The following is a 21,809-nucleotide window of genomic DNA, read 5'->3' on the forward strand; positions in this document are numbered from 1 at the left end:
CCGATTTGGCTTCAGTTTTAGACTTCCAGTCTGCAATTTTTTTTCCATTCTTCTACAGATCTTTCACCTTGGCCCAGACTATGTAATTTTGTGGTCAATTCTTTCCATACCTCCGCATTTTTTTGTTTTGTGTGTTAAATTTATTTGTAATTATTTCATTATGCACTTCTGAGAACTCTAATTCTGCTACCCAATTTTAGTTATTAATTGTATTGAAGTTTTGGTCTATTATTAAGATTGAAATATTAAAGTTCCTCATGACGTCATGACTAACGTTTACGACGACGTTTGTAAAGAGGTGAGTCGAAGTGAGCGTTGAAAGAATTAGCGGAATTTTCAAAATTCAAGCAACGCAGATTCTATCTCATTATTAGATGCGGTATGGGATATTATAAGTACTTTTTAAGCATTCTTGTGACACAACACTAGATATTTTACTATCGCTACAGAAAATATTTTGATTTTACTTTAATGTAAATCAGTTAAGCATTCCATTACAAAATTTCAATAACTTACAAATTATAACATGTCCTTTATTAATATTTATTTCAACGCTCAAAACGCCTATTAAGTCATTCCATTTACGATTTTTCAACACTCTGGACTAAATGGAACAGGAAAGATCGTGGTCGTGAACGTGATTGCAGTGAGTGCTTAGTGGAAGGCACCAAATGAACCGCAAGTTATTCTTTAAACATAGAGAATATCTCTCTCTGCTAACAAAATCTTTGTAGGATATAATTACAGCAGCAAAACTTTTCATCGGAGTACCATATTTCGATTCATTTCAGTTCTACTACGCGTTTCTATTTCCGCTCCAGAATGTAGAATCGTTTGCCTTGCAAGGTATGGACTGGAAAGTACGCCTGTGTTGATTTTCTATGCACCGATCTTAAACAAGGAAAGAAGTCTTTCCTTTTCTAAGGTACCGATGTTAACATGGCGTTTCTGTATGTACGATTAATTAAACAAAATAAAAATATTAGTCATGAAGCGGTTAGTCCACTGTCACTTTATAAGCCGCTTTAATATAAGCACACACGAATATATCACTATCTATCTGTTCGAAGTGACAGTTCCGAACTAATATTGATAAAAAGAGATAGCCTCTGTTATAGTCCGAGTTCAAATACAGAACGTAGCTATTGAAAATTATATGCGTGCGCAAGTGATGAAAGGCATCATCCGCCGCGAATACGAAAGTGTGGAAACAAAACTTCAGTTTGAGGAAAGACTTAGTTGAGTGAGCACTAAACATGGATTTTGATCTAAAAATTGGTGATTTAGTATGGTAAGAATTTAAATAATTATTATAAAGAATGATATAGAGTTTCACAGTAAATTTGATATTTTTTTTGTTTTTTTAGGGCAAAAATGAAGACATTTTCGCCTTGGCCAGCTCGTGTAAGTATTCTACCGCCGCTTATTCAATCCAACCGTTAGCTTGTGTGTGTTTGTTGCGCGCTTCACCGTAAACTTAACCTACATGTTTATTTTGATTTTAGATTGTAGAACCCGGCCCAAATACACCTACCAAAACAGGAAGAAAAGAAATGCAATGGGTCTATTTTTTTGGTACCAAAAACTAGTGAGTATATCTATAAATCTTTTTATCCATAAATAATTCTTATTCTTTTATTCTAATGCTAATTTATAAAAACAAATTGAATAGTGAAAACTTAGGTTAAGTTGTAGAAAAGTTAAGGGATTTTAAAAACAATGTAAAATTAATTTCATTTTGCCATTGATATCTTAAATTTGAGTTACACATTCCAAAAACTATTATTCAAAACTCCTTGTAGTTGTAGATAAATACTATATTAAAAAATATATTGTCATACACTTTATGATTTTTTTAATGTAAAAACAATTGGGTAAGTAAAGTTTATTCAACTATTTTTCATAGTAATTTGATTTAGTACAAGTTTAGTATATTAACCTGCTACCCATTGTATTTCTAATGATTTCAATATATTTTAAACTATGTTGAATAATTGTTTCACTTCACTTGTTCTGGCTATGCACAATTTATTGATATGGTAAACTAAAACATAATTTTCTTTAAATATTAAATATGAAAATTATAATCTAATCTAAAAACAAATAACTAAATTTTATTTAAGCTGGTAGTTTGAGACAATTGTTAGTTGGAAAAATTCTTTTTGAACATTAGTTAATGAGGGAAAGGTTAAAGTGTTCATCTATAAGGGGTAGATGCAATCACAGAAGAAAATATTGAGATCTTTATCTACAGTTTTGTTTCAGATGCGTCATTGTGGCTTTAGTTGCCGGTTGTATTATTTGGATATGTTTAGTAACTTAATTATTTGAATTTGTGTTTATGATAAGTTACCACATATCATCTTTCAGTTTGATGTGGTGATTTGGCTAGTTGTTGAATGCCATTTATATCTTCTGTTTGAATAACAATTGTTGAAGCATATGTGGGTATGTCTGCAGTAAAACTTATTTATATGAATAGGTCAAGTTCACTTTTATTGTACTCTAGATTTCAATTGATAGCAATATTGTGATATTTCACTGTATCTGATTGGCAAATATTATTGGATGAGAATGGTTGATTGTTCCTGTAGGCAAGATGTCACATGTTATCAAAAGATTTATCAAGTATCGAAATTATGATATGTGTATTTGTTTTTCTTCATTGTAAGAAAGATCACTGTTTTGGTATTTTAGATTAACACATTGACTGCCAAATATGACATAACTCATAATTTACTCCCCCCTCCACAGAGATCTTTTTTTTAATAGTTCAACTAAGAAATAAAACTCATTTTCTATACCTTTCAGTGATAACTAAATTAGTATTAATGAATTAATGCAATTAAATAAAAAGGGAAAAATGCCTTGGCAGTAAATGTGTTAAATTAATCTAATTGCACTATATATAATGGGTATACTGCAGAGTTTAGTATACAATTTTTGACCATTAAGTAAAAATTGTCTAAATATATTGAATAATGCTTTTTTTCTATAGTGCTTGGATAGAAAATACAAACATTAAACCATATGCTGAATTCAAAGAAAAAAACATTTCTTCTAACAAAGCAAGTAATACGGCTCCATTCAAGAAGGCGATAAATGAAATTGAAGAATTCAGAGCCAAATTATTAGTAAGTACCTACAACATCTATCATTTCTTTTTTTTTAATAAGTTATGAGTCATTGGTCATTGAAAAGCAATTAATTTTTTATACCTTCCGATCAAATACATGCATCTTTATAAGAAAATTAAGCCTTAAATTATCAGCAAAAAGTAGAAAGTAAGATCAGTAAATAATCAATTTTTTATGAAATTAACCTGGAGGCGTGAACAGCATTAACTTCATGAACATATCTTTTGGTTTTCTTGTAATTTTGAATGAAATATTTAGTTTTCCCATTTTCTTGTTTATCTTTATGTTTTCAATTAATTGAAAAACGCAATATACTAATTTTGATTTATGTTATTTGTTAATTTGTTCCATTTGGTCAACATTACTGTTATCCATATAACTTTTAGGTAATTTATCAGCTTCTTCTATTGTAGAAATCTTTATGTCCCTTCGAGCGTCAAAGTATTGGGATTTTAGTTTTCATCCATTATTTCCTCTCTTTCCAAACCTTTGCTACTTCATTCATCTGCTGTATTGTTTTCCCTTGTCTTCCCCCTTCCTGTGCTACTTGTTGCCGTCAAGATCATTTCTGGGTCTTCTTTTCTTATATTTTTTTGCTTCTGTCACTTTTCTTATTAGGCTTTGTGATGTTTCTCTCTTTATGTGCTCGTACCAGTTTAAACATCTTTCAACTATGTTGTTTTCTATTGGTTCCTTAGCTCATTTCTTATCCTATCCATCATCGTTTTCCCTGCGATGTTCTTCTGTTACTTCATCTCTGGTACTACTATTCCACTCAATATCTTTTTGTTCTTTAACCAAGTTTTACTTTCATATATTAACGTAAGTACAGTTATCTTATACTTTTGTGAGCATAGTGATTTGCTTTTCTTACTATGTTCGTGATCTCTACATCTATTTTTCCATCTTCTGTGAAAATGACTCCCAGATATTCAAACTATTCATTTTCATTCCATTATTAAATTTCCCCCATGTTTTTTTTATTTATTACCGTCCTTTTGCATTTCTTGATATTTACTTCCAATCTCAGGTCTTCTTTGACTTTATCCACATATGTCTAATTTCTCTTCCATTTTTTTAAATGTATCTGTTGGGGTTACTATATCGCATGCATATACTAGCCCGCCAGCTTATGAAGCAAATTAATATATTTTGTTATAATTTGAATATTATAACATCAACTTATATTTTTCTACTTATATTTTTCTAATATTTTGTTTTTCAATTGTAGATATATTAATATCAATGTAAAATATTGGCAATAAATTATAATAAACTTTACCAGAGTGTAGTTGAAATGTGTGAAAATTATTTCGCTCTCTTCACACAGTTAATATAATGTAATTTTAAGAAATATTTACAAAAGATAAAAAAGGTTACTGTTGCTTCAAAGACACAAATTCAACAATCATTTCCCAATAACAATATGAAACTGATATATTTGTGTAAAATTATGGTTCAAAATTCAAAATCAAAAAAGCAAACATGATATTTTTTTGGAATTCTATTGTGTCAGCACTTTAATTGTCCTGCTCACATGCTTGAGATTAAAAATTATTTTAATGATAGAATTATTTCTACACATATTGCAACCAAGTGGCCTCATAGATCTCCAGCAGTATCCAAATAATTTTTTTTTGTATTACTGCAAACAAAATGTTTATCTTGGTTTTGAATATAATTGATATTTTTTCTGCAACATATATTTCATAGTATGATTAATTTGGAACTGTTGGTGACTTTTGTACTAAATACAATACACATATTTTTAAAATAAAAATTTGTTGCAAGCCTTTTAGAACAAGCTTTGTTCATATATTTTATAAATAAGTTAACTGACCAGTACTTATTAATTGCAATTAATATGAGATGTTGCATTGCTCACTGATACATAGGTTCTCCACTTCTGTATTGATCTTCAACTTCCCAAATTTTAATGATAAACAACATGCTAAATGGATAAATTTGTTATTTGTAATCTGATAAAATTCCTATTTCAGTTGAAATACAAGTAATGAAATTATTGTTTGTATCATTATAGTTTATCACTATTACTAGTCATATGGAAACATTTCCTTAGATCTATTTTTTGCAGAATTCATTTTACTTCCAAAATAAATACAGTCATAAAATAATTCAGAAATCTCATAGTTATTAATCTTCAACGTTGAACATTTTAAAAATATTTTTTGTTAGATTTCTCAATTTTTGTTTTCAATTTCTTATTCCTGTCGTCCGAATTTGATGTATTTATGTTTTTATGTTAAGTATGAAGGGGAGAACATATTTTTACCAAATTATTGAATGTGTCATATTCATAGTAAAAAATTTTGTTCATAACCTGTCCAAAATGAAGAATGCTGATTATATCCTACTTTTAATTTTTTAGGAGGATCCTAATTATGAATTGCCTTTACCTGTTACCAGGACACCATCAAAAGAGAAAAATGATCCCGATAAAAAATTCAACAAGCTGATATCACCAAAGAAATCGACAAAGAAGGTAATATATGTGAATAATGACAGTCAGTTTTTCATTACAGTATATTTTATGAATCAGAGAGTAATAAAATAATGAAGCATTCGTAATCCATAGGCGTAACTTAGTAGATACAGTGCAACCTTAATATAACGTACTTCATTAAAACGACTTCCTCGATTTAACAAATTCTTCATAATCTCCCTGAATTGTCAACAAGAGTTAATGTAAAATATACCATCACATTGCGAAAATTTGTTGAAGAACAACCTCTTTATAATGACTTTTTAACTATCAAGAAAAAGTATAAGCACCTCTAATTAATGAATTTTGTCATCCCAAAACCTTTATATAAAGTTTCCATCAATGTATGACTCTTAACATCATAGTATGTGATTTATGTCGCGATTGGGTTCGACAGGCTTTTGTTCATAAAACAATTATTGTTGTTTGATTTGCTCACCTCTTTGTTACAAATTTTAGACCAATGTAACCTTAACATAACGAACCTCAGTTCAACATTTGATATAATGAATATTTACTTGTTCCCTTTGGATTTTTTGTATTGAGGTTGCACAGTTAAAATATTTTTCTAAGTTATACCTCGAGTATTTTCCTATCAAATACCGTTTGTATAAATATAATGAATATATATCCCATTTTGAATGAGATTGCACAAATATAATGAATATATATACCATTTTGAATGAGATTGCTCTGTATCTCAGCTATTATTAAAGATACAGACATGCGGTTTTCGCGACCCTATATAACTTTTTTGTAAAATTTTTAAAGCCGCCAACAGAAATATTTCAACTACTTTTGTTCCTCAAATATAAGGCGAAAACAAAAATGTTCATTTTTGGAGATGTCATTATTTCTCGGGTCCTGTATAAAATTGAAAAAAATGAAAACTGCTTGTAATAGATATTTTTACATAAAAGTCAGTGGCGTATTTAAAACTTTTTTTTCAGCACTGTTTTTAAGATTGGGCACAATTTTTTCTGGATACAACCTAATCTTCAATAAATTTCAGCTTCAAAAATCAGAAAAATCCAAATATATATTTGTTTATTTAATAGTAGACCATGAATCCTTTCACACATGCATTTAATTATAACTTTCTTAAAACGCTAGGTGTTTAAAACCTTTTTATTTAATTATATTTTAAACATAAACTCAAAATATCACTCTTTAACATAAACTTAAAAATGCTTAAAACCAAAAAAATATATAGGTACAGATTCAATATTGAAAACTATAATTACAAGAATGAATCAAACTAGAAAATGAATTACAAAAACCGAAAAAAAAACATATAAATCTAATAAAATTGTTCAAACTGTTGTCCACATACAGTTTCAATTCGCCTTAAGGCATTAAAAATCATAAAGGCCTTTGTAACCTACGGTTACAATACCTGATCTATGACGGGCAAAAATATTGGACTTTTGCAAAAAGAAGGAATAACATGTCGTATGTTACACTGAATTATCCATCAGGAGACATTATGTGCTTTATACATAGAACTAAAGATGTAATGGACAAAGTTTCCAAAATTACTAATTTATTTTGCTGTGGAAATCGAAACCTAAAATTTAAAACATTTTTGGATGAATTAGAAACTGAGTATGGGGATATGTTTTTACATAGTAACATTCATTGGTTAAATGCTGAAAAGTGCTTGAGGAGATTCTTTAAACTTCGAAAAGAAGTTCATCTTTTTAACATCAAATTTGGTTGATAAATTTTTTTTAATCACTTGCTTTCCTAACGGATATTACAAATTATTTAAATGTTTTGAATAAATCCTTGCAAGGATAAGATCAAAATTTGTGTTGCCTTTATAAATCTGTTACTGAATTTAAAAATAAATTCGAATTGTTAAGGTTTAATTTAGAGCAAAATAATTTATTTCATTTTGAATCTTGCAAAGAGATCTATGAAGAGAGGAAAGAATGTAATGTAGAAGCGAATTTTCAAGTATTTCTACTAAAATTGGATATGCTAAGTAAAGATTTCAACGAAATATTTTCTCAATTTGATGATCTTAAACTGTCTATTGATTTGTTTTGTGATCCAATTAATATTAATATAAACTCCTTTGATCTCAATTATCAAATAGAATTATGCGACCTGCAGGTTGACCCATTTTTACATCTCGTGGAGTAATTGACATAGAAATATTCAAATTTTTAGATAAAGAGAAATATCCAAATTTGAGAGATTTTGGACCTCAAATTGTTTCAATGTTTAGAAGTGCATATATTTGCGAGCGTGTGAAATATATAAGATCAAAATATAGAAATAGTTTGGAAGATTCCACTCTTGAAGATATAATTAGACTTTCCACAACAAATATTGATGGGAACATAAAAGATATTGTTGCTAAACAATTAAGGCCACAATGTTCTCATTAATATATTATGATTATTTCAAAGTTTTCTGTTTAGTATAAATATTTTTTTTAATTTACATAAATTGACTTTTCATGTATCAACTTTCTTTGCCTCCAAAGTGTTTGGTGAAGAAAATATGGCCCTCGGGCTATGAGTTGTACAGTGCTGATGTATATTATTATGCCGATTTGCGTAAATCTTATTTTTCAAGTATGACTATACAAAGAAGTCTATAATACTGAAGTCCGGTAACCTCGGGGGCCATCTGATTGGCCCTTGTGTGCCAATCCAGCTTCTACCAAAATGAGCACTGAAATATTCTCTAAATACCCTTGAATTATGAGCGGGCGCTCCATCTGCCTGGAAATATATATGATGTCGCTGTGCCAAAAGTATGTCCTCCAGCAACTCTGGCATATTAGTTTGTAATACAAGGTTATTCTAAATGATGGGCCCATTTTTAAAAATGCGTATTTATTAAAGTACAAATGCTACATGTATAATTTTTATACGAATAAAAAGAGGAATATTCAAAGTTTTTTTAAGTGTATTACTAGTATTCAATGTGGGCACCAGCTGCTGCACGGCAAACATCTACGCGTCATCTGTGTGTGTCATCCTCTATCATTTCTAGCACATTACAGCAAACGCCGTCTCAGAACTTTCCATACAGTTGATTGTAGGTCTATTAGGTCTACTGGTCTATTGGTAGACTTACTTGGGCTGCGAACAAAACTGTCTTCTATCCGTCTGACATCATCTTTTGACACACGCGGTTGGTGTTTTTTCCTTTACACACACTTCCAGTCTATTTAAATTGATTCAACCAACGAGTAATGCTTTTTCTAGTTGGTGGTTTAATACCAAATTCAGCACGAAATGACCGCTGCACTACAATTTGCGACTCATTTCTTGCGAACTCACCTAACCTAACACACCTTGGGCTTCACAGTCGCCATCTCAGTCACAACTGGCAGTGACAGAGAATGGCGGCCTATTGCTGCGAGAACTCTAGCGCCCGCTTCTGGAACCATTACCGTCTGCGTACACTTGTAATACATTAACTTTGAAACCCTCCTCTTTTTATTGGTATAAAAATTATTCATGTAGCATTTGTACTTTAATAAATAAGAGTTTTTAAAAATGGGTCCATCATTTCGAATAAACCTGTATATTTAGTTATCATTGGGCAGTTAAGCCACCCTCAAAAATTGTATATACAATTTTAGTGCCCAATACAAAACATGAAACACTAAAACCAAATCGACCTTGTTGCTGTCGTTCCAAACTAATATGTTGGTTTTCTTGATACCAATGTCTTGTATTTTGCCTATTAAATATGCCGCTGTACGTTGAAAGGGATTCATTAGACCATACTACCTTTTTTGCAAAATTCGGATCTTTATTAGTTTTGGTTAAAAACCAATTTGAAAATTCCAATCGTTTAAATGGATCGTCAGGATGCAATTCTTCAACAATATTTACATTATACGGTTCCCTCTATTTTTCTACAGGAAATTTGGGTTTTACTTCCACACCCGTTAGAACATTTATTTCGCTTCATTTCTTTCAACTTGAGGTTGCCTAAGTTTTGATTAACAGTAATAATATAAAAGATTTTAACCGGAATACAGTAGCTCGAGATGGCCGACGTTTTTCTGGAAACTTGATAAGGTGTTTTTCATTTTTTGAATTTTGTAACAAAATAAAATAAGCCGATTCTTCACCTGTTTAAATATAATTGCAGAGCAGCTTTGACATTTTCATTAGAAAGGTTTGAACATTTTATAATATCATACTTTTAAAAATTTTGAAATTCCCTGTTCATTGTCAGCCATCTTTATTGATTTGTATTGACTTAATTTCCATGTGTGCAATAAACAAAACATTTTTTTATGCATGGGTGAAAGAATTGGCCTACTATTAAATAAACAAACAAATATGGTTTTTCTTTATTTTTGAAGCTGAAATTTATTGAAGTATTCAGAAAAAATTTTATTTAAAAAATACCAAGTTTGTGCGGAATCTTAAAACAAGTGCTCTAAAAAAAGGATTTAAATATGCCACTGACTTTTATATAAAAATATCTATTACAAGCAGTTTCAATTTTTTTCGATCTTATACAGGACCCGAGAAATAATAATTTCTGTTTTCACCTTTCACCTTGTATTTGAGGAACAAAAGTAGTTGGAATATTTCTGTTTGTGGCTTTAAAAATTTTACTAAAATGTAATACAGGGTCGCAAAAACCTATATCTTTAATAATTGCTGAGACAGTGCAGCCTCAACCAAAATGGAATATTTTCACCTAATTAATCTTGCAAGCAGCTGAAAGTAAAAAAGTACAAATTTTTCTGAAATGTTTCATTTTTTCTCGACAAAGTATAAAGAACATTGTGTCACACTGGTTATATAGGTATAAGGGTTTGAACATTGATTTTTAAATAACCTTACTTTCACAAAGAATAATTTTAATATAAAACTCATTAGTATAAGTGGATCATTTTATCAGTAATATTTTCTCTTTTTCTTTAATCGTATGATTAACAGTCTTTTCCGACTTTTCAGGCTTCACATCATTTATAGCCTCCAAAAGCAACTGTTTAACATCACTCATTTAAAAGAATTCTGTTAATGTTTCTTTAACCACTTGGTTGTGGACAATTTGACTAAAAGTCTCGAATGATAATTTGCGTTATCCATTACTATTATACAGTTCTGAGGAAGAAGATCTATTCTTTAGAAATATAAGCCTTCATGTCCTCTTGGTAGTTATCAGAATGAGTAGATTCAAGAGTCAATAAACCACCATTAACAAAACCGTTTGAACTGCCGATGTGCCTTTTCCTCTTGGTGGATTAAACCATTTGATAAATTATTTGGAAAAGCCTGTCCACAAATTGTAACAGTTTCTTCTTGTTAAAATTTCTTTGGTGTATGATCTCATTCATCCATGTTTCATCTGAATAAAATATATTTCTTCACGGTTTCTCATTTTTTTTCCTCAGGCAATTTCTTCTCATACTAAAATGTCGTTTCTATTAAAAAAGACTTTCTGGAATGCTTTCTCCAGCGGAAACTTATTTTTTAAAGTTTTCATAGTGCTTTGATTTAGTTCAGGATAATCCTTATCATCTCGAACCGTGACAAGAATTTTGTCTACTGTCTTCTAAAGAAAAACACATTTACTTTCCTTTGAAGTCTTTTTTTTTAAAATTTGAATTTTTGGTCACAAATTTATGTACTGTTTGAAACTGCAAGCGTAATACTAACTAATTCCACTGTGTCATCAACACGTAAATATTTGTGTTTTTTCCTTAACTTTTTGTTGCTTGTATTTGAAGAACCGATTTGTTAAAATGAAAAGGACTGTATTTAGTTTATAATTTGTTTATTGATGTAAATTTCCTATGATCAAACTAAGACTAGTTACATTCTCTCGTCTTACGACTACCCTCCTAAATCTAAGAGTGGAAAATGCCACTTATTATATATTATTATATATTACAAAAATTTTGTACATGCCGCCCCCTTGAAGTTTATATACTTCAATTGAACAATAGAATAAGCAAATGTATTATCTAATACAAACAAACAAAAATTAAAATATGTGATAAACAAAATTCATAAATGAATTCCAAGATGAATCCTTAACAAAATCCATAGGTTTTAATGCAAATTGTGATATAGTTATTAAATTGGATTGAAATTGTTCAAACTTGTAACATAAATGTTGTGCTCTTTGTTTAATTATCACTGGTGGTAAGTATAACACACTTTTTTGACAGCTCGTTTAAAAACATCATTGATTGTACTGCACTTACTACACCGTCACTACCTGGATGAGTGGCCACAATACGTCCCAATTTCTATTTTAAAGGTGGTAGATTTTCTTCTCTAAAATGGCCATCGTGCCGACGATTAAGATGGGTTGTTGAATTTGATGCCTTTTAGCTCTAGTTTGTAACTGGTAAAAATATTCCTTGTTCCATCTCGCCCAAAAAATGTTGCTGAATCTGTTGCCAGAGAGATAATCTTGGACAAGGTATATCGCGAAAATTACTTTTCACGGTTGATTAACAGTGCTCCGATTACAAAGTGACCTGGGGTTAGTGGCTTCAGATCATTGGGATCCTGGGATAAGGGAGAAATTGGTTAGAATTAAGACAAGTTTCAATGCATGTTAGTAGTAATGTATAAAACTCTTCGTATGTTAGTGAAGCGTTTACAACTACATGGCGAAGATGATGTTTAACACTTCTGACCGCTTTTTCTCATAGCCCGCCGAAATAGGAGTATTTTTGTGGTATTATATGAGAATTTGTGTTTTTATTTGAACATTTTGTGAATGGTTCACGATCAGTAGGGTTTTGAATTTAAGAAATTCGTCCTTTAAACGGCCGCGAAGATAACGAAATTTGCATATTTGCGAGTGATTTGTATCATCGTATACTAAAGAATCAATCAATCAAGAGAAACAATCGTTATAATTACCAGGGAAGGTTGGTAGAGGTAAACGTTTTAAGAATGTGCTGCTTTCTGGATCAGTACCGTATATTTATGACGGTTGAATTTTGATTAGAGGAAGTTCCTGTGACATTAGAATTAGTTCGAGAGAGAATCGATTTTACGTTTAAAACGATTGTGTAGTATTTATTTTCAACCTGTTGTCTTTCTTTATTTGCTTCTTCTTCCAAAGCAATGATTTCCTCTTGTTTTTGTGTAGGTGTTGTCATTAACCTCAATGTCAGTTTGTACCGACTTATAAGTTTTAAAAATTCCGTTAAGATCTAAAATTCACGATTTTAACAAGAAGGTGTTGTCGCCGTTCCTAAATTCGACATCAGTTCGATGTCGAGTAATAGCACCTTTAAAAGCTCGTCTTTGGTTTTTAAGTTCTTGTAAACTCATTTTTAGTTTAATTTGATATCACAATAAAAGTAAAATTTCGCGATGAAGCTTGTATTGGTAGGAAAGAATGAGAAAGTAATTGAGCCACTAACCTTAACTTGAATTGCCGACGCCTTTTTGACTAGGAAGCTGACTAAAACCCATTTATACCCACAAATTTTTTGTTTGATTTTTTTTTAAACAAGTATGTGTATAAAAATAATTGCAGTTTCGAAAATTATCTTTTAATTTTGGAGTTATGATCTAGTGCTAAAACGCACCAATGGGCATTTGGAAAATCATGATAATTAATGCAGCGTTCAGGTTAAATAATAATTCATTTTATTAAAGTTGTTGTATATTAACTGGTTTATGTATTATTCTTATAAACTATTACAGTATAATTAAATTTTCATTTGTAGAAATATTAATATTACAAATGCAATTATTAAACAATTAAATATACGATGTAACAGCTAATTAAAATTAGAATGAATACTTACAAAACATTTTGCAAAGCTACTAAACATTTTTCACACTTCATTTCTGTATGAGAGTGACAAAATGCACAGTGCGTCATTTTGTTTTGATGTGTTAAAAAATGTCCTATACCCTCATATCTGGTTCCTCCTGGAATCCGACTAGCTACATCTGATGAAACGATCCCAATTCTTATCCTTGGGGTTGCTTCATTCACCATTAGCTCTCTTGCGACACTTCTTTTGAATTCTAAGACACCGAATGGCTGATTGTGCGATGCTTATACACATCTCCGATGTAAAAGCCATGCATTTTGTAATGAAACATCGATTCTCCATAAAAATATCGGTCATCACCATTTTTAAGACCTTATAGAAGACCTATAAGTTGACACGTTTTGATCTATGCGATCGGACCTTACCACTTGTGGTTGAATCACTTGAATTTTCTTTTTTTCTAAAGCTGAATACCTAGTTGCGTGGTTTGTGGGACTAGCTGTTAAACAATTTGACAACAACGAAACAACCGAGTTGTTATTCCATCCCCTGTTTTTTTTCATAGCTGCTACATCCATTAGCTGACATCTCCAATCCGATCTGCCCTAATCAACAGTCAAGTTTGAAAAATAGTTGTCAGTATATATACGAGGATGTATTGATATCTAGTTAGCCTAGACCAGTTCCAGACCAGTTACGCAAAAAATTACAAGAAAAAAGATGCCCACCGAAATTGTGAAAATCGAAAAATTGGAGTATCGAGCAATCATCAAGTACCTGCATTTAAAAGGTTTAAGGGGTAAGCATATTTACGAAGATATTCTTAATACCCTTGGTGATCAATGTCCTTCGTATGCGACCGTGAAAAATTGGACTGCAAGCTTCAAAAGAGGAAAATTTTCCATTGAAGGTGATGACCGATCGGGAAGGCCAGTTTCTGTGTCAGTCCCCGAAAATATCGATGCAGTTCATGACATGGTTTTATCAGACCGTCGAATTGGACTAAAACGGATATCTGAAGCACTGAATATTTCATACGAACGCGTTCATCATATGAAGATTCTGCGAGTAATTATCGATGCTCCCTGGTATGTTTCCAACCAGATGATGATAATAAAAGAAGAGAGTATTGAACAATGTTTCAGTAATTTTTTGGCGCATGACAAACTATGGTGACACTTTGAAGTATAAAGTGTTTTGTGTCTCTTTGCATATATTTTATGCTGGCTTGCATAAGCATTTTTGAAAGCCTGTACCACTAAATGAAAGTTCGAAATTAACAACTTGCCTCAAAATATTGACAATTCTGAATTAACTTTCCTAACTTTGGACGATACATGTACTTCTGCAGCTCTTTTTAATTTTTGTGGTCTTGGGTGTAAGAATTTTGTCGTGCGATCTTGATAATGCATTAGCCATTTAAATTACCCGTTTGGAAAAGATTGTAAATCTATCAAATCCACTTGCCGTCTTGTGCTGAAATCTTTTGAAATTATTGGCTGAGTCACTATACCATTCTACGGCACTGAATGTTTTGTTTTACAAACAGAGCACAAACAACAAATATTTGAAAATATTTCTCCATTTAGATTATACGAATAGTAAAATCGTTAACACTAATAATATGTTTAGGTAGCCAGTAATAACTGTCTTCTTCCTCGGGGTCACCCTACTCTTCTTTATTTATACTATAACCTAAAAATTAAATCAAAATTATGCTGGATTTCAATCATTTCACAAATGTAGAATATCAGTGTGATAGTCAACACAACACGATAGTTAGCTTACGATATTTATTTAAAATACTGAATAATTATGTAATTTCTATAATTGAAGAATAGACAGTCACAAATAACCAACTTTCTCTTCAGAAGTCATAACACATACAGCTATGTGGATAGTGGTTTTTTTAATAGCTTTTATGTACATGGACTCATTGATAACAATTATGAAAAATACGGTTTCCTTCAAAAACTGTAAATATTGGAGTTGGTTATTGAAATGAAAATTCAAAATTTAGACTTAATAATGATTCATTTTACATGCTAACATAATTACTACCTTAATGTTGTCTCGGAACTTTTTATGAAAGATTTTGTTTAGCCAACATTAGAGCTGAGCTCCAAATTCTCCTAAATAACGCTGTTTTCTACCCAAGAAAATCTTCTTCACTATTACCATGCTGTAATGATTGGAAGTACGGTCTGTACTCATTACTACTAATTTCCATCATTGTCATTCGAATGGCAAAAATGGAGGTGGTTGCGGCCAAGAGGTTTGTTAAACCTTTTTTTTCAATCAGGACAAAGCAAAATTAGCCGAACTGCATTTATTGCCTCATCTATCATATACATCTGATCTAGCTCCCTTAAATAATTTTTTGTTTCTACGAGGATGTATTGATATCTAGTTATTCTAGACCAGTTCCATGCATAAACAAAATATTGCGTTACCATAGCAACGAATAATAACTTATTAGAAGTGTCAGTGTAAAGTTTGACGGGAAAAAAGTAAACCAGAGTTACGCTATAAGTCAAAAGAAAAAAGATGTTCACCGAAATTGTGAAAATCGAAAAATTGGAGTATCATCAAGTACCTGTATTTAAAAGAATTAAGAGGTAAGCAGATTTACGCTTAATTCCCTTGGTGATCAATGTCCTTCGTATGCGACCGTGAAAAATTGGACTGCAAGCTTCAAAAGGAGTAAATTTTCCATTGAAGATGATGATCGATCGGGAAGGCGGCCAGTTTCTGTGTCAGTCCCCGAAAATATCGATGCAGTTCATGACATGATTTTATGAGACCGTCGAATTGGGCTGAAACGGATATCTGAAGCACTGAATATTTCATACGATCGAGGTTATCATATAATTTACGTCAATTTGGACATGAGAAAAATTGCTGCACAATGGATCCCCAAATCTTTGAATGTTGACCAAAAGCGTGCAAGGGTAGAAGCATCGCGTTCGATCTGTGCTTGATTTAATGTAGATGTAGACTTCTTAAACCGAATTTTTACTATATATGAGACTTGGGTACATTTCTACGATCCGTAAACAAAGCAACAATCGATGGAATGGCGACACTCTGGTTCTCCAAGACCTAAGAAGTTTCTTGTCCAAAAATTTGCTGGAAAAGTTCTTGCTTCAGTTTTTTGGGATTGCCATGGAGTAATCATGATTGATTTTTTGGATATGGGTAGAACAATAACTGGAGATTACTATTCGACATTACTAACCACACTAACCACAATATATCCTAGTATATTGAAAATAAAAATGGCTTGGTACAAAGCGATTTCAGTCTAATAAAGAGATGATGGTAGAAACAAACACACGTTCTTTTTGGAAATTTATTGTTTGGATGGTCCGACAGTTCAACTGTATTTGGCAGTGAACAGTATATTGATGCGTAAAACACAAAATATTTTTATAAAATATAAATTTTCTCATTATATAGAATATGTGACATATTTATTATTACTATTTATAAAATGTAGTACCAATTTTTTGATAATAGCTCAGTTATAACTCTACCAATATTTATAGAAAACAATTTTTTGTAATATTAAATTTTTCGCATGTTAATTATTTATTGGAAACTCTCCTGTTTCAGTCACCAAATACGTTGAAAGTATCAAAATCAATATTTAATAAAAAAGGAACAGGGACTGAGGTAAATAAATTTTTATATGAAGATTCAGTTAGTTTGCATGTCTACCTAAAATCGTTAACAAAGCTTTTGGTGTTATGGGATACTAAGTTATTTTTTATTGAGTAGCATTTTGTAAATTTTTATTGTTTCATATCCGGCATATTTCTGATAATATATAGTTGATATTAAAAATTGAATAATTCATCATTTTTGTCATAAAAGATTATAATTGATATAGTCATATAAAAATTTATTTTTTGCAAAAGGCATTTGCAGTAATTTCTAAAAACGAATCGTTTTAAACTAAATATTTTAGGATATCACGATTCCAAAGCTGCAGAAATAAAAAAGAGGTAACTTATAGTCTATTTTTATAGTTGACAGAGTAATAAAATGATGAAGCTTTCGTAATCTATAGACGTATCACTTCTTTTAGTAGACAGCTGAAATCTTTTTTAACTTATAATTCGAGTATTTTCGTATGAAATAAAGAATATATCGGGTGTACACTTATATTTGCACCTAATTAACCAACTTATATCTTCTAAAGAGCTGAAGGTAAAGTATTTAGAATGAGTGGCTCATTACTCTATCCTACAGAAAATTATACTATGATAGAAAATAAAAATCAATAATAAGATCTTACTTTGAGGGACTAATAGCGTTCATACATGACTGAAAAACAACATAACCAACTTTTATCTTCTATGTTATCAGCAAACGCATTCCGCGCATGGTCGTGACGTCATCTGTCTCTTTTACTGATGTGCTTATGTATCTCACAGTAAAAACAAAGTGAGATGATTGTTGGCAATAGGAATAGTTCCTCACTATGTTCATACAGCTCATAGAAATATATGTGGGAATCACAAAAACATGATTGTCTTACATATAAGGTTGGCAACTAAGTACTTTCGCTTTTTACTGATAGAGAGAGTTGATTTATTTTTTGAATAACTTATGTTGGTGCTGTACTTTGCCGATTTCACGTGATACTAGTCACATTGAAGTAACTTTAGAAACAAGTAAGATGTGATTAAAGCTATTAGTTGTAGATTAATTTTAAATGGAGTTTAGAAACGAACGTTTTCGACATATTTTACTTTTTTATTTCCGTAATGGAAAGAAAGCTGCTGCCTCACGAAGAAATATGTGAAGTTTATGGTGCTGATTGTTTAACAAAGCGCACGTGTCAGAATTGGTATAAAAAATTCCTTTCTGGAGATTTTTTCCTTGAAGATTAGCAATGTTCTGGTCAGCCTACTGAAGTTGATAATGACCAAATCAAAGTCGTAATTGGAGAGGATGTCATATAATTGCCCGAGAGGCTGCGAAGAGGCTACATGTATGACACACAACAATGGAAAAACATTTAAAATATCTTGGGCTAGTTAAGAAGCTTCATGTTTGATCACGAATTGAAAGAAATTCATTCAACACAAAGAATCAATATTTGCGATAAGCACCTTAAACGAAATGAAACCGATCCTTTTTTGAAAAGAATCGGTCATGGAGCAAACACGATGAACCAGCCCAAACACATCGAAAGCTGAAAAACAACAAAAAAAGCTCATGCTGTTAGTTTGGTGGAATTACAAGGTGTTGTGATTTTTGAGCTGCTTCCAAAGAACCAAACGATCAATTCTGATGTTTACTGTTAACAATTATATGAAGCAAACAAAGAAAAACTGCCAGAATTGTCCATTCGGAAAGGTTTAGTGTTCCACCATGATAATACGAAGCCAAAACACATCTTTGGCAACTCGTGGGAAACTATTGGAGCTTTAGTGGGAAATTATGCCACATTCCCCATACAGCCCTGATCTGGCAACATCTGATTACCTTTTACTTCGAAGTTTGGAAAATTCTTAGAATGGCCAAACTTCCAATCGCACCTGGTTCAGTTTTTTGCTGATAGAAACCAGAAATTTTATGAGCGCGGAATCATGAAGCTGAAAGAAAGATGGCAAAAGGTCATTGAGCAAAGTGGAAAATATATAATTGATTACAAACTATTTTTTGTTAGAAAAAAGTGTTTGTATTATACTACAAAACCTAGATTACTTTGCCACTTCACCACCACAAAAGAAAACTAGTATGACACTATGCCTGATTTTTGGCTGTCTTTTAATTTGTAATTTTTATCACTTTTGTTGTAAATTGCTGGGAAAGCCTGCACCTGTTTAATTGACTTAGCGTCATCGATTTTGAAACTTTTCCTCTTGATAGGATGGAGCTTATTTATTGAATTACGTAATGCGGTTCATGAGTCCTTGACCTCAATAGTACATAGAGTGCGAGTATTGTATGGCTAATGAGATCTGAATCCAATCAATCTTATAAGTGTTAAATTGGGCAGTTTTCTTGTAGATAAACTTGCGATAGCTCATCAAATTTGGCAATTTTTTCTACCGCTTCGATGAAAGTTTTCTACTCTTAAGAACAGTCGTATAATATTAACTGAATGGATGTGAAAATAAATTATGAAGTTATTAAAAATGATTAAAAATAATAAAAAATCGCATTACAAATACATAGGAAGTGCGGTTCATAAATTCTTGGGCTCAGCAAATTTCAAATTGCGGCTTCGATCCATTTTATTACAGCTGGAATGACCACTCAGTCAAGTTACTTAAAAACATGTCTCAAATTCAGTTATAAAATTTTTGACTAAAGAAGGATTAACACCAAAACAAATAAAAAACTGATTGTAGTTTGGTTACGGTGAGTTGTGTCCCAAGACTTATGTGTGGGGGCTCCTGTGTTCCAAAAAACATAAAATCGGTAAAAGAAATTGTTCGAAGAATAAATATTTAAATAAAACAAGTATTAGTGCAAGGTGGGTGCCTCGAATTCTTAATACAATGCAAAAGCAGAGCTTTACCTTGAGGACCAAGAAAATGCAATTCAATTGTAACGGGCGATGAAACTCTCTGAACGCGTGAACGCGGCATATTACTCTGACAGTTACTAAGGCAGTTGTGTCGAAAAAGGTGTAGCAAAAGCTGCCGAAGTGCTTCATGACAATGCTCCAGTTCACACTGCTTCGCTTTCCAAGTCTACTATATACGAATATGACCTTTCATTTTAATGTTAGGATTAGAACGCCCATGTATGTATTCATCTCTTTTGAAATTATTAGACATAGCAGTAACTCCCCGATGAGTGTATACACCATGGTCCAAATTTCAACTATCTATTGTCAAATTTCAACAAAATCCATCTTTTACTAGCGTCAATATGTTTTTATTAGTATATTGAATGTGCTTAAGCATATCCATTATTTTCTTATTCATAGTCATGGTATATCGGGTGTTTCAAAACGTTCGTATGCGAGCTATATCACTGCATTTAGCGAAAAAAATCGATTAAATATCACCAAACAATCACGTGTCTACAACGTAAAGTTCAAACATGCGGCAGCAGCTAAATACTTTTATGGCTCGACCGCTCGATAAGGAGGAACTTAAACGTTCCACAAGCTTTGATTGGCTAAACCTTGACATGTGATTGTTTGGTGATTTTTAATCGATTTTTTTCGCTTAATGCAGTGATATAAGTTTTGAAACACCCTGTAAATAGGTAATGTCAAGCAGCGTTCGACAAACTGCAAAAATTACTTAATCTAATGGCTTGTATTAGTATGATAGTTGACACTATTACTCCGGACTTTGTTTTATCAAAACATGCCATTAATGCATCTAAATTTTCTTGATTTTATGTCTCTCCTGTTTTAAAATTAGTTTTTTGTTAATAATTTTTGGAAGAGAGATAAAATTTGGCGCTTCGACTTTAATCACATTAATCATTAGATCACCTTCATCATGAATATTAAAATAAGAATAAAATCAAACTAGAACTTTCTTCTAATAAGAAAAATTAATTTTTACTGGGGCCTTAAATTTCAAATATATAGCAGTAGTCAATTGAATTATTTGTAGTTTTATTAGAATTTACAAAATAGAGCTGTAAATTTTACTTAAATTGTTTAGGTCTTTTTTATCATTTATAGCTTTTTCGTTTTTATAAATGTGAACCATTATTTATTATGGAAAATTGTTTGCAATGGCGGTGCTTCAATTACTAAAAACCAAGTGGATGCTTTAGTTTGAAGGATTTTTTAGCAGATTGAAATGGTTTTTTTTAGTAGAAACCTGAAATAAAATGGTTAGGGATTTTAAAGGTTTCTGGCATTATTTTATTTTTTATACAGAGAATTGAGTTTTATGGTCAAAGTGAAGGTTTAGATAAGAGTAAAAGAAGAAGAAATCAGTACTTTGCAGCAAAGATGTTCAAATTACGTAAATTCTCACTACCTCTGTACAACCAAAATTCTTCACATGTTGTCAGTTATTCACAATGCAAACTATAATCTATCTAATCATTATTATTGCTTATAGAAAAAGGTTGTATGGTTACTGTTATAATTTAGATAAATATTTATTTATATGTATGTGCAGTAAGTACTCAATCCCAAAATGACCCGCTGTGGTTGTTAACAGATAATTTGAGTCGGTGGTGTGGTGAGTAGAGACGCAGCAACTGGGAACCATAAACCTGTAAGGAACACAAAGACTAGCTTGCTAGTGTGTCACGAAGCCATAATATCCACTTCCTCGACTGTAATGAGAGCTCTGCAAAATCTATCACTCTTACACATCTTCTTACAAGGTGAAGCTAGATCATAAGCCACACGCATAGTGCGGGCTTTAGGGAACTGGAAGCGGAAATTGTAATGGGGCAATTTATCGACGTGTCAGTCACAAGATATAAA

General features: G+C 31.5%; 1 protein-coding gene across 2 annotated transcripts in view; it reads left to right on the plus strand.

Moving 5' to 3' along the window:
• Nucleotides 1-1,154: 1,154 nt before the first annotated feature.
• LOC130893607 (cytokine-like nuclear factor N-PAC) overlaps nt 1,155-21,809 on the plus strand; it is a 93,291-nt gene continuing 72,636 nt past the window's right edge. Inside the window, exons 1-6 of one of the 2 annotated variants that reach the window (XM_057799839.1) lie at nt 1,179-1,291; nt 1,368-1,404; nt 1,506-1,588; nt 2,999-3,134; nt 5,527-5,640; nt 16,997-17,056. In XM_057799839.1, coding sequence (XP_057655822.1) covers nt 1,257-1,291; nt 1,368-1,404; nt 1,506-1,588; nt 2,999-3,134; nt 5,527-5,640; nt 16,997-17,056 — 465 coding nt within the window. In that variant the 5' untranslated portion in view covers nt 1,179-1,256. Of the gene's footprint in view, nt 1,292-1,367; nt 1,405-1,505; nt 1,589-2,998; nt 3,135-5,526; nt 5,641-16,996; nt 17,057-21,809 lie in introns of both variants that reach the window. The other variant, XM_057799840.1, reaches the window with a different exon arrangement.

The sequence above is a fragment of the Diorhabda carinulata genome, chromosome 5, assembly GCF_026250575.1.
Source record: "Diorhabda carinulata isolate Delta chromosome 5, icDioCari1.1, whole genome shotgun sequence".
NCBI lineage: Eukaryota > Metazoa > Arthropoda > Insecta > Coleoptera > Chrysomelidae > Diorhabda > Diorhabda carinulata.